Source organism: Mizuhopecten yessoensis, unplaced genomic scaffold (assembly GCF_002113885.1).
Source record: "Mizuhopecten yessoensis strain PY_sf001 unplaced genomic scaffold, ASM211388v2 scaffold11153, whole genome shotgun sequence".
Lineage (NCBI taxonomy): Eukaryota > Metazoa > Mollusca > Bivalvia > Pectinida > Pectinidae > Mizuhopecten > Mizuhopecten yessoensis.
The window spans coordinates 78600-91548 of record NW_018408906.1 but is presented as its reverse complement, the minus strand read 5'-3'; the positions used below and the strand labels follow the sequence as shown (position 1 = coordinate 91548).

Below are 12949 nucleotides of genomic sequence, written 5' to 3'. Positions count from 1 at the left end.
ACGTATAATGTGCCAGAAAAGTACAATTCTACGCTGGTGCACATTTTAATTATTTCTTTTTTATAAACAATTTTGTACAACGATTGATTATAGATATATTGTACAATTTTGGACATTTTGTGACGGTGAATATGATGTAATATGAACCTAAAAAGTGATAGTGACCAAGGCGGAATACACAATTTAATGATATCATGAATTTTTAACTTTGAGTGCTTAGATCCCTTCATCTACATGAACTATGAACAATTCTATGTTGTTGACAATTTTTCATCCATTTTTTATCTGTATAATCATACCCATGAAAGATTTCCATTGCTAGCCCTACCAATAGCAAGATGTAGTACAAGTAAGACTTACATGTACTTACTTAGAACATTTCAAACCTTTTATGTAAATTTCTATAAAACTGTGCATGCTTTTTTTTTTTGTTCATCTGTGTATTGATAACTGATCCAGACAAAGTGACATTGTTTATTGTTCCAGACAAAGTAACATCGTTTATCAAAATCAGTACCTGTGGTTAGTCTTCAAGAGTCGTAAATCATTACTTTATGATAATTTGTCCATTGGTGTATTGATAACTGATCCTGACAAAGTGACATTGTTAATTGTTCCAGACAAAGTGACATCGTTTATTGTTCCAGACAAAGTGACATTGTTTATTGATCCAGACAAAGTGACATTTTTTATTGTTCCAGACAAAGTGACATTTTTTATTGTTCCAGACAAAGTGACTACGTTTATCAAAATCAGTACCTGTGGTTAGTCTTCAAGAGTCGTAAATCAATACTTTACGATAATTTGTCCATTGGTGTATTGATAATTGATCCAGACAAAGTGACGTCGTTTATCAAAATCAGCAAGCCTTAAAGAGTCGTTCATAGCTATTTTACGATAATTGGCCTAGTCCTACAATCTACATGCTGTTCAAGTTTTATTTTGTGGCATGCAGTGAGGTTGGTTTAAATCCTAGCAGACAAGGAACATTAAGCACAACGGTCAGCATCTCTAGTACAAAAACAATACGCTAGTCATTAATACTGGTCAGCGTGATAAGTGTGGTGGTCAGTTAGAGAGATAGGACTTACCTTGAGGTACATGATGAGGTTGTTGAAGAGTTGGGCTGACCGGTCAGTCTTGTCATTGAGACACTGAAGTAATTACCGAAAATAGTTATTTTATCACATTTTCACAGAGTCTTAATCACAGCATTATAGAAAAAACATATGACTGTAAACATACATATTGAGTGCAAATCAGATGTTAGCTGTAAACATATTTTAGGGGTTATCAAATTTCAGCAATTTTTAATTTGTGCTAATTTAAAAACAACAAATTATGATGACCCTTAAATACTCAAAATGTGCATCCGGAAAAATGGCTGTTATGTATACGACACTAGAATGAAATATGTCCATCACCAAACGGTCTTCAAGGAACCTGTACAAACTGAACCCTGTGCGTACTATATGGATACCTGTATAAACCAGAACTGTAACTATGCCCATGTATATACACCTCTTTGTGTACCGCTATTCGTATGTCAAAAGAAAACTTGTCTAATCTGACAAAAACACTGGTATCAGTGATGGTCAGACAAGAGAGGTTTCACTGAACAGTATGTCAATATCAACCTACATTCGCGTACAGATTCCACAGGTTTTTGACAGTGAGGAAGTCCTTCAATTCCACACCATTCTCCAGGAAAAGTTTGACAAACGTTTTCTTGTTCTGGATCAAGGCGGTCGTCATGGCGTCGTGTAGTGAAGCCTGTTAAGGAAAACTCGGTATAAATACAGTGAGGCTGAAATGATCCAGCGATGAGTGGCTGGATCGTGATACAGAGGCTGGATTTAGATACAGTGGCTGGATCGTGATACAGAGGAATTATTGGGATAATTTTATATAGAAAATATTCAATATATTCCCAATAACCTATTGTGACAACTAGATGTGCAAAACATACTTTAGGGATACACTGTAATCAAATTTCAGCACCTTTTGCGCTAATTTACAAAACGATTAATTATGATACCCAATAAATATGCAAAAAATGTGCATTCAGAAAATTGGCTTTTATCTAAATAACACTGAAATCGAATGTGTCCAGTGATGGCTGGACAATTGGATAAATGCAGCCGAAAAGTGGGACAAAGGGATCAGCGGTGGATAGATAATGGGACAGTCAGATTAGTGACGTCTGAATAATCTCTATCATATTAACTGCATTAACTTCAACAACCATTCATATTCATTTAGAATACCTGACATCTTGGTGACAGGGCCACCTCCTTGTAATATGTGATTGCAATTTCTTATTAAAGGTTGCTTGTATTTTTATTGATAGATATTGTTTTGAAATTCAGGGAAGCTTTTTTTTATGAAAATCAAGCAGGTTTTTTGGGGTTTTTTTGACTGACAATTACTTTACAGAAAAACAAGCATGTCTTTAACCTATTCACCCCTAAAGCCACACTTGAACCTAACAAATCAAAGACTGGGCAAGTCCAGATTATATATGTAGGGGGGAATGAGTTACTATATTCAAATGGATGACAAAACTGTCCAAGTTTATGAAAACAAACTGAAGGAAGTATAAAATTCCATTTCTTTTTTAAATAAGGAATATCTGTGAAATACTTACACCAAATATGGTCTTCTTTGAAGAGGAGAAGATTGTATTTCTGGCGACATCACTTCTGTTCCAGGCCAGGGCAAGGGACAACTGGGCCGATTGGTTGGATTTATTAGCTGTCAAAGAGACAAATTATTTTTTTGAAAGTGAGTTATTAACTGTACAACTTAATATTAATTTTGTACATGTATAAACACAGGGGCCTATAGCATGATCCATACCTCCTCTTGTGTAATATAGCAGAAGTTAAGATTATAAACTACGGTCCCTTGTGGTCAATTACATATAGGATCTTAAATGAGTTTTTATTTCATATGAGATTTTATGAAACAAGTCTTAGGAGTTTTTTTTTTTGCGAGCCTTGGTGAGCAAAAATTAAAATTTTGAGACGAGTTTCATAAAAGCTCATATGAAATGAAAACAAAGTTAAGATACTTTTTATCAGAGTTAATCCAACCATACGTAAAAAAAAATCTATAACTGAAACTCTGCAATGCAAAGCCTCATTCTGGACATAAAATCTTATAACTCAGATCGAAAAAACTATTTCTCTGGGGAGTAGGGTGGACTTTATTATACCTGGAAAGGCACTATTTAATTTGAGTATAATGAAAGCTCACCAATAACAATACATATGTATATCCGCACAATTTGAAGTTTGTGTTACATATTGAGCACATGCAAGAGGTAAGAAGTGACTTATGTGGGCGTGGTCATAATCGTGAGGTCAGAGCGATAATAACTTAACCAAGGGATTTTTACTTCCGGCCATTAAGCCTCATGCAAATTAGGTGTGCAATCATATTATATGTGTTGCTGTGTAAAAATATGAAATGTTAGAAGACAGCCATATTGGGATAAATAAGAGTAATTGAAAACCAATAGATGTTAATCATGTATCATAATTTGTGGATGAGAGTATAACAAGAAAGATACAGTAATACAATTAACATACATTGAAATTAGAATAAATACATCAATATTCAGATAAATACACAAATATTTAAACTACTCAATTAACATACAATTAGACATGAATATTCATATAAATACACAAATATTTAAATTACTCAATTAACATACAATCAGACATGAATATTCAAATAACACAATCACGACCAATTCTATAACCAGTAACGAAGCTTAGTTAGGAATACACAGCAGAATATTTCTGAACGCAACAGGAGATGTATACATTTTCTGAATAGTAGTTTTTCGGATCTCGCAGTATTAAAGCAAGGATTTTTTTCTTGAATAATTGGGGTCAGAATATTCAGCGTTCTACTGCGTATATTTCAATGTTTTGTTACATTTGTTATTTGACATTTACTAAAAAAAAAAATACCACATCATAAGAAAATGTCTTCCCAAATGAAAATTAAAAGCTGCCATTTTTTTGGGTTTTTTTTGTTTTGTTTGAATAATGAATAAATTTCACAATCTCGCACTGAACTGAATTTTTTTTTAAAGACCTAAAAATCTTGAAAAACATTAAAGAGGTATAGTATTGTGTGTGAAAACTAATAGGTAACTCTAAAAAATAAAATTGTGATGAAATATTTATCTAGAAGATCTAGATAATTTTTTAAAAAATTTTAGAAAAAAAAAATTGTGATGGAATATTTATCTAAATCTTCTAGATAAATATTCCATCACAATTATTTTTTTAGAGTTACCTATTATTTTTCACACACAATACTATACCTCTTTAATGTTTTTCAAGATTTTTAGGTCATTAAAAAAAATTTGAGACTCTGAATTTATTTAACTTCAACAAGACTCAAATATTTGTACATGTACAAATGTTTTTAATTTTTTTTTAAATTTCAGCATGTGAGAATTTAGACATTATCACATTTATGTAAAACAAAAAAAATATTAAATATCCCCACAGTAACAATATATCCCAACAATTAACATATTAAATAAACACCTAGGAATACAACCATCAGAAATATTTAATATGTCCACTCCAATGTACCAATAAAATCTTTACAATGAACTCAATCACCCCTGAAATTTCATAATGAACTATTCCAACCTTTGCATTAGAAGAGTTTAAATGTGTCTTCAGGGGTGAATCAGTTAACAGATTAAACAAACATGTTACTTTACAATTTAGATAGTCTAACTTGAATGCACCTTGTTAAGATTTGGTAATTGTTTTTTTTTAATAATTACTTAAATCTTATACTCTAAAACCAAAACAATTGATACAAGTTAAAGTGTACTGTAGCTACAATTACTGTATACAGGTAGATTTTTTGCAGCAGTTTTATTTCTGCAGTAAGGTGAAGTTTTTTTTACCTTAAATGTAGTTAGCATAATTAAAATTTAGCACAAAGTACCAAAAAATTACTTTTGATTTTAAAAATTGATCCTCAACTGTCTTGGTGAAAGGCTAGTGCGCTAACCACTGAACTACCTGCTATTTTTACATAATTCTTTTCCAAATCTTAGAAATGAACTTTATAAAGTCAATCAAAATAGTTTTAAAGAAAGATTTCCACTAAAATATCTAAACAGTATTTCTGTGACAGTCTTTTTTTGTAGAATATTTTTACATTAGGTAACACTGCAGATAACAATTAGAATTCCATGAATACAAAACTTCATGACCATCAAAACAATACTGCAAAATATCGAAGATGTTTACAGTACACACATTTCAGGGATTTATTTTGGGAAACAGACTGGAGTCCAAACTCAGAAAAAATCAGAAAAATCAGAAAAATTAAGGAATTTTATCATTTTAAAATGAAGCCATAGAATCAATTGTTTTATCACGTGACATCAAAAATGTCTCAATTAATTTAACTCATAAATAATTTTAAAAAGGGAGACAATTCTAAAATGACTTTTTTACTTTCGTTTCATTTCCTAGCAACTTAATTTTTGTCTTCTGTTTTCTAAACAAAATGGAGGAAAAGGGGGAATCAGTTTCAGTACAAAATTGATCCTTTTTAAAGACCTCAAAAATAAATCCCTGCATGTCATATTAGGCGTAAATTTATTATGAAAAGCTTTGTTGTAATTGTCATAAAAACAATGGCCCAAACAACATGGGTATTACCATCCTCACTATCCACAGTCGCTGAAAAATGGCAGATAAATATCATACATGTGTGGGCGGTGTTTTAACACATACATACATCAATCTGTTCTCAACGTCACTTACTGGGCCATTTATCATGTTGTAATTGATAGTTTTGTGTCGGGAACTATCCCCAGGAATAAATTTAAGAATTCCAAACTACCAAAGTGTTTTTATACTTTACACATTTTGGTGTACTTTTCAAATTTTGTATTAATTAACAACAGAAATTCGAATTACTTTAATCAATATCAAAATGAATTTTACAAGCTTCCTCCTTTAGGAACTCTTTTGTAAAAGAGAAGCATGTCACAGTCAAGTACGTCCTTAAGGTCAATTGGTATCTACTTCCAGAGTAAATAGCATCTGTACTGAAGCATACTGCAGCAAAACAATAGTAGACTTCAGGGTTGTTTTTTAAAATTGTTAAAATCCAAAAGATACCTGGGGCATGGCTCAGAGTTTTAACTCATTCACCCCTAAAGACACATTTGAACTCTTCCAATTCAAAGGTTGGAATAGTTCATTATGAAATTTCGGGATTGAATGAGTTAAATTCTACCCCTAGCTACAAACAATGCCTGGTATATAAGCTAAATTCAAGCTTGTTCATGTTTTGCACAATGTGCAAGATAAGCCTAAAATGGATTTCATTTATGGCATGAAGCATATATTAAAATATGTTTTTAAAATTAATATAAAAAATAAATAAAAAAAACATCAAAACTGACCTTTCAACAAGGCATTCAAGATGGCTTTATCCAGGTCTTTGTTTTCAGCATCACCTAAGTTGAACACAGTTATCTGAAAAATAGAGAGAACTTCTGAAAACTCTACATCACAATTATGTTTGCTTTCATAATTTATTATGTCACATATTTTTTTTTTCATTTTGATTTCTGCAGCTGTTCAACTTTCTGGGCAAAACTTCAGTAGTATGTTATGTTTTGAACTATAAAAGTTAACTATGCAGTTTTCAACCCAAAAAAGATGATTAAAAGGACATTAAGGTGGGAATCGCAGCCTTTAAAATTAGTATTTTACAAGTATTGACACAATGTCAGCCGTGGAAGAATTTACCTCGTCGACATCATTCTAACTGTATGTTTAATCTGTAATGGATGCTTATCAGTGCCACCTGTTTCCTCCAACTTGTTAATACCTCGTCGTGAGGGAGTAAAACTACCTCATGAATTAGTTGCTTTTCATGTAAAATTGTAATTTAAAACACCTGTACGACGTGGATGCCCCCTTGTGGGTTGACCTTTATTATATAGCAATGGTGACCTTGGCACCGACCTTGGAACCCCGATTACAAACATATCCAAAGGATTCGCATACTCGACCTTTGTATGAACGTTCGTGAAAATCTGTCAGAATTAAAGTCGGCAGAGTTACGAAAATGAATCGCAACAGGGCGGGATGGACACGGGTAGCACTACATACCCCTCCCCGCAATAAAATGGCAAGGGGCATCAAAGGAAGTTTTCGTCAATGTGAGAAGAACATGTGACGAAGTGATGTGGAAACACTGTACCATTCTTCGTGATTTGAGGCAGGATTCCAGCTGTTTCAGGCACAGAGATATCTTGGCAGGTTTGTTGGTCTCACCAGGTTTCCACTCAAAGTTGTTGGTAGCGATTTCCTCCATGGTTTGCTGGTAGTGCGGAGGAAAATGGCTCCTATCTTCACTGTGGAATAGAAAGGCATTTAGTAAGTAAATGGGCGGATTGGTCGAGTGGTTAACACTCCGGCCTTCTAAGCAGGCGGCTGGGTTCGATCCCCGAAGTCGCCGTACGCATGGAATATTAGAGAAAGTGTTTTTCTCCTGCCCACACAACTCCAACAACCCAGGTGTAGTATAAAATGGTCTGGGGCGGGTGTTGTGGTATCTGTACTGTAGCATTCAAGTGAGGTGGCACTATAAATGATACCGTTGGAAGCACGGTCCCACTACGAACAGAACACGATACATCTCCAGCACACACACAGGCATACACATATAGGGAGATATTAGCCCGGTGGCATAGGACTAGTAGTTAGCGCCTGATAAGGCAGCTCCTGCCAATTCCTCAATATTGTATTGATTAATATATATATGCTTATTGCATTGACTGTATAAAATTGTATATCTATGTACTGTAAAGCACTCTAGAGTGGCTTATGTTAGCTAGATAGGGCGCTATATCAAATGTTGTATATTTTATTTATTTATTTAAGTCATCTGTTAACAAAACAAGAAAATTGCTGACATGTGACACTACTTTGTCTCAAGCATATGAGTTCCTACAAAGAGCTAAACCATATGGCTGATGATAAGTGATTAATGATTTGACATTTTTTTATTTGATTATAACCCTTGGTTGTATTATTTTTCATTTGGTGCTTGATAATTTAAGACTTATAAGCATTGTGAAACTGAGAAACACCTTGGAAATGCTTCACAAACTTTAATCCTTCTCTAGGACTTTGCTCAGACAGACCAATGTACCTTAAGGTCATTGGAGTGTATTGATAAACGGAAACAGGAAGTACATCCCTAGTTGAAAATCCAATGTAGGGAGACAGTATCACAATTATTTCCGCATATTCTGTTTAATATTAAACTGATGAATATTGTATGTTTATTATTGACAGAACAGTGTGTTCTCTCAATATTAAAGTATTCCAAAGCAATCCAGGTATTAATTCAGGGTTTTTTTTATCAATGAGTCACATGTGTCCATTTTTCTGTACTTCTGGAAACCGGCTACGTATTTCACTACTGTGAATTTTTTCAAGAACGACAACTCTTGCCTGCAATTACTATGTGTATATGGTTTTATTATAAAATGTCAATTTTCATATCGTGTATAGAGAATTAATTTTACACAATTTCACCATTTATTAAATTGATATACATTAATGCAATACTATTTTATGTCAGTATCATTTTTATTGACATTATTTTGTCAAAATATTGTGTCTTTCATTTTTTTTTCAAAATTCACTCCTTTTTACATAAATTTCCATTTAAAATCCTGTAAATTCTGACAACCTATATTGTTTTTGTTGCAGAAATTTTTCTTTACTTTAAAGCAATATAACTACAAAATTTGAAGAAATTCTACTGAGAAATGGTGACACAATCCTATTACCTTAAGAGGGTCCTAGAGGTTGGCATGACAATACTGAACTATACAAATATTGATCAAGATCAAAACATCCAGAAATTTTATTCTGTTTGAATTTCACATTTGTCTGTGTGCATGTTTATGTATTATTTACACTTATTCGCTGATGAACATTAAGTAAACACCGTTTTTTTTAAATTTATTTCACTCACTTCATGATGTCCTTGGTGAAGAGGTAACCAGCGGCGATGAAATCTGCCGCCCTTCCAGTTCCCTCCAGAACTAACACAGGAATTCCGTTTTTGATAGACTCCGAAACGGTCTTCATGGTCCCGACACCCCCTTCTACGATCAGAGAGATGACGGGTGTGTTCACCTCTGTAACAACGGAGACAAATAGTCAGTAACAGTTGGACATAAAACAATAAACTTGATGATCTTTATTGCAGCCTCTACATATACAGGATACACATGTCCCATGTGAAATTGTAAGACTCTTTTTATATGCTATAGGGGTTGGATAGAGACTGTTTCTCGATACATCCCCAGGTGATAATAAATTTGGGTCAAACATGAGGCTCTGCTAAGAGTTTGAACCCCATTTATGATCCATGGGGAGGAACTGTTTTTTCGCCGCCACAAAGTAACGGAAGCGAGACTAAGGTGTTGCTTTTCCGTCGAAGGCGGTGGCGTCAACATCAAGTTTTTGCGTTTAAGTTAGTTTCTCTGAAAGTGCTAGACCAACCAAACTTGAACCATAGATGCATCTTAGGTAGTACATCTCAACCCATGCATCAAATGCTGGATGCAGCCTACCTTCCATGGTCCATTGACTTTGTCAGCATCTTTTTTTTGTGTTTAAGTTAGTTTCTCTGAAACTATAAGTGCTAGACCAACAAAACTTAACTTGTGCATTGATGGTCAAAGCGGGAAAAGACGAGACAGATCAATCTGAATGGCTTCTTTATCTACCTACAATCACATACGAATTGCCATCTTGACAAAATTCTATTTAAAGTAACACTGACCTTGTTTTTGAGCCCAGAAGATCAAAACACAAACTTGCATAAGAAGCGATGTTTGTAAACATGTTTGTATTTGTTTTTTTAAATTTCATGACAACCAAATAGGATATGAAGTCTGTGAGTAATATACTTACGGAGATTGGAGGACATGCCCTCGGAATCACACGACATGTGTGAGATGGTCTTTTCCAGATTAGCCCGGAATTCAATCTCGCCCCCAAACTTGTCACGGGATCCATCATCCACGATGACGAAGTGGGTGTGGTTGTGATCTAGTGGTATCGTTTTCTTCCCTTTCTCTGCATCCAGACCTTCTTTAGAGTATATCGCAGGGAAATTTCCATTTTCATCCTATATAATTCAGGTAGAAAAAGATTATTTTACATATCATGATTTTTTTTAGCTTATATTTAAATGTTTCTGATGTGATTTGGTAATGTCATGACATTTATGAGTTCATAATTTTCAATACCATATCGGCTGGTGTTCTGAAACGATTCATCGAATCAAATCATATCGTGATACTTTCTTGTTTTTTTGTTTGCCTGTAAAACCTGTAAAATCCTGCACTCAATCATTACGAAAATTGACTACTTAAATAGATATGTGATACGCCTTGTATCGTAAGCAACTGTACCAAGATATGATACGTATGGTGAGGTTATGTGTGTCATTTAAGCCCTATCCGAAATGTGATGTCATTTCATTGCGAAATATGATCATGAGATGTCGTTAAGTTAACATTTTTTTTCAACATATGGCTTTATTTCAAGATGCCATAGACAGGTCGTATCAGCTTTGTTAAATTTGCATATATCTCATCCTTCAATAGGGTTAATTACTAAATGTAGCTGACCAAACTGACCTCATCTAGAGCGTCCTTATTGGCGATGACTCCCCACAAAGGTACTCCCAGACAGACGATGTCCTTCTGTTTTCCATAAGTGAGGACATACTCTTGAACACCTTCCCCGACGATCTCCATCACACCTGTGTGCGTCCCACCGGTAATGATCCAGGCACCTACGCAACAGTCAAATTTACACTCGTACAAATACCTTTAATATTATAATAATATTTTAACAAATACATTTATATGTTACTATTATAACTTCATTATTCTGGGAATTCACTAATCTTGCCTGCTATAGAAAAGTGACCCCTATATATATAAATGATTTGACCCTTGTTTCTTTGAATCATTAAATAATTACGTTACTTCTTCAGATAAAGTTTTTATTTATGAATAATGAATGTACAATCAATGTGACACAACTTTTCGGAATAAAAAAAGAAGTCTGGAAATGAAAGAGCTTGACAAAGTTAAAACCTTGATACAGTAGATTCCTCTTAATATCACTTCCCATTTGTCAGAAAAAAACATGATATTAACAGAAACATGACATAAATAGAATAAATATTTTCTGACGTCTTTCAGCCCTCAAAACCAGAAGTGAACTTAGTTAAATGCCTAAGTGATGTGGCTCTATACATGTACATATTTCCAAACTGATGCATCACAAAAATGTTTTTCTCATGATAATCCCTCCCAAATCTGTATATATATGCTATCATATTTCTGCAAAAACCCATAAGTTAACACCCTCAATAAGATTCATTAGTTTGGGAAAACATTATATCAAAGTTTTACTTTGTACACAAACAATGTACTATTTAACGTGTCCTAACGTTTCAAGATCGATTAGTTCCTTTGTCAAACTGTACAACGATGTGACGAAATTGTATATTTCATAAGTCACTCGACCCGGGACATGTCCTCTTTTGACAGAAAGTGTATTCCGCCTTTTCACATTGCAGAGTTATCTTCTCTTGTGAGCAGGTATTGATTGTTACGTCATTTGAAAACGACGTAATTTTCTCACACAAACCAATGACGTGTTACAATCAATACCTGCTCACAAGAGAAGATAACTCTGAAATATGCAAAGACGGAATATACACTATTTAATAGGTTACTGGTAGGGCGTAGATCTAGCAGCTTTTTCTAAAGGGTAATAGAATCTGCAAGTTGTTATTTATTTGAAAAAATTGAATTCCTACTGAAAATAAACTGATATATGTATCTAGTACATACCTGTGCTAGTAGCTGCGTTGATAAGGCCACGTTTGAACTTCTCCAACAGTTTTGGTTTCATGTCGAACCTCTTGGCACCCCCAGTGACGGAGATGAGGAGCTTTGGTGTGGGCAGTTTCCAGTAGTTTAGGATGATATCCAGTACCAGCTCCGGCTGCGTGTCATTGGCCAGTCTGATGTACTGTAAAGGAAGGGACATTTATCTGTATCGGCCGTTATATGATCACTGCCCTGGTAGTAGGGAGATATGAAAGTTTGTTTCCTGATATGATTAATACCTACTGAAGGCAAAGTAAGAGGAAAATATCTCCTTAACATCAGGGCAATAGGTTGTTTTTTATAACAAAAAATAAACAAATTGTAAAGGGCATTTTTTTTTTTATTCAGATACATGCATATATAGGCTTCAGAAAAAACATATCTCACTCACCCCAGTTATAGTTATGATATCTCACAGTTAGCTTAGGCTATGTGATTCTTTTCAGAAATCAGCATATCGGGGGTACATGTAATCTATATATCAATATTGGGTGGACAGGTGGCGCAGTGGATAAAGCACCCGCCTTTCTCCAAGGTGGCCGAGGTTTGATTCCCAGATTGGATGCCTTAGTAAAAGGTATGCGATCACCTGCCTGACCGAATGGGTTTTCTCCTGGAACTCGGATTTCCTCCCACATTAATTAAGATCCCCCTTGCGCTAACATCGGGTCATCCGGGCCAACAAGAGTGATAAATATAAGTTGCAATGACTCGTTTCATAATTGTTGCAAAATAAATATAGAGTTTATATTTATATTCATATTAATATCTTTATCACTTTTATTGAAAGAATAGTGGAAACATCCAGCGTGAGACAGATACAGTAAAGCAATGAAGAAACCCAAGGAAGTAAATAAGAAGCGTGAATGACAAAAATGGCATCATTAACTTCTTACTGTGTATGTGTTTATAGTTTAAATTTAGGACTGGTCAACAGAAAACTGA

At 34.2% G+C, this 12949-nt stretch overlaps 1 protein-coding gene across 1 annotated transcript in view; it reads right to left on the bottom strand.

Moving 5' to 3' along the window:
* LOC110467020 (transient receptor potential cation channel subfamily M member 1-like) overlaps positions 1–12949 on the bottom strand; it is a 51612-nt gene that overhangs the window by 18315 nt on the left and 20348 nt on the right. The window contains exons 5-14 of the mRNA XM_021523884.1: positions 11966–12146; positions 10736–10893; positions 10005–10221; positions 9058–9223; positions 7270–7423; positions 6464–6536; positions 5712–5732; positions 2648–2754; positions 1642–1773; positions 1092–1154 (exon numbers count right to left, since the gene is read on the bottom strand). Coding sequence (XP_021379559.1) covers positions 1092–1154; positions 1642–1773; positions 2648–2754; positions 5712–5732; positions 6464–6536; positions 7270–7423; positions 9058–9223; positions 10005–10221; positions 10736–10893; positions 11966–12146 — 1272 coding nt within the window. The remainder of the gene's footprint in view (positions 1–1091; positions 1155–1641; positions 1774–2647; positions 2755–5711; positions 5733–6463; positions 6537–7269; positions 7424–9057; positions 9224–10004; positions 10222–10735; positions 10894–11965; positions 12147–12949) is intronic.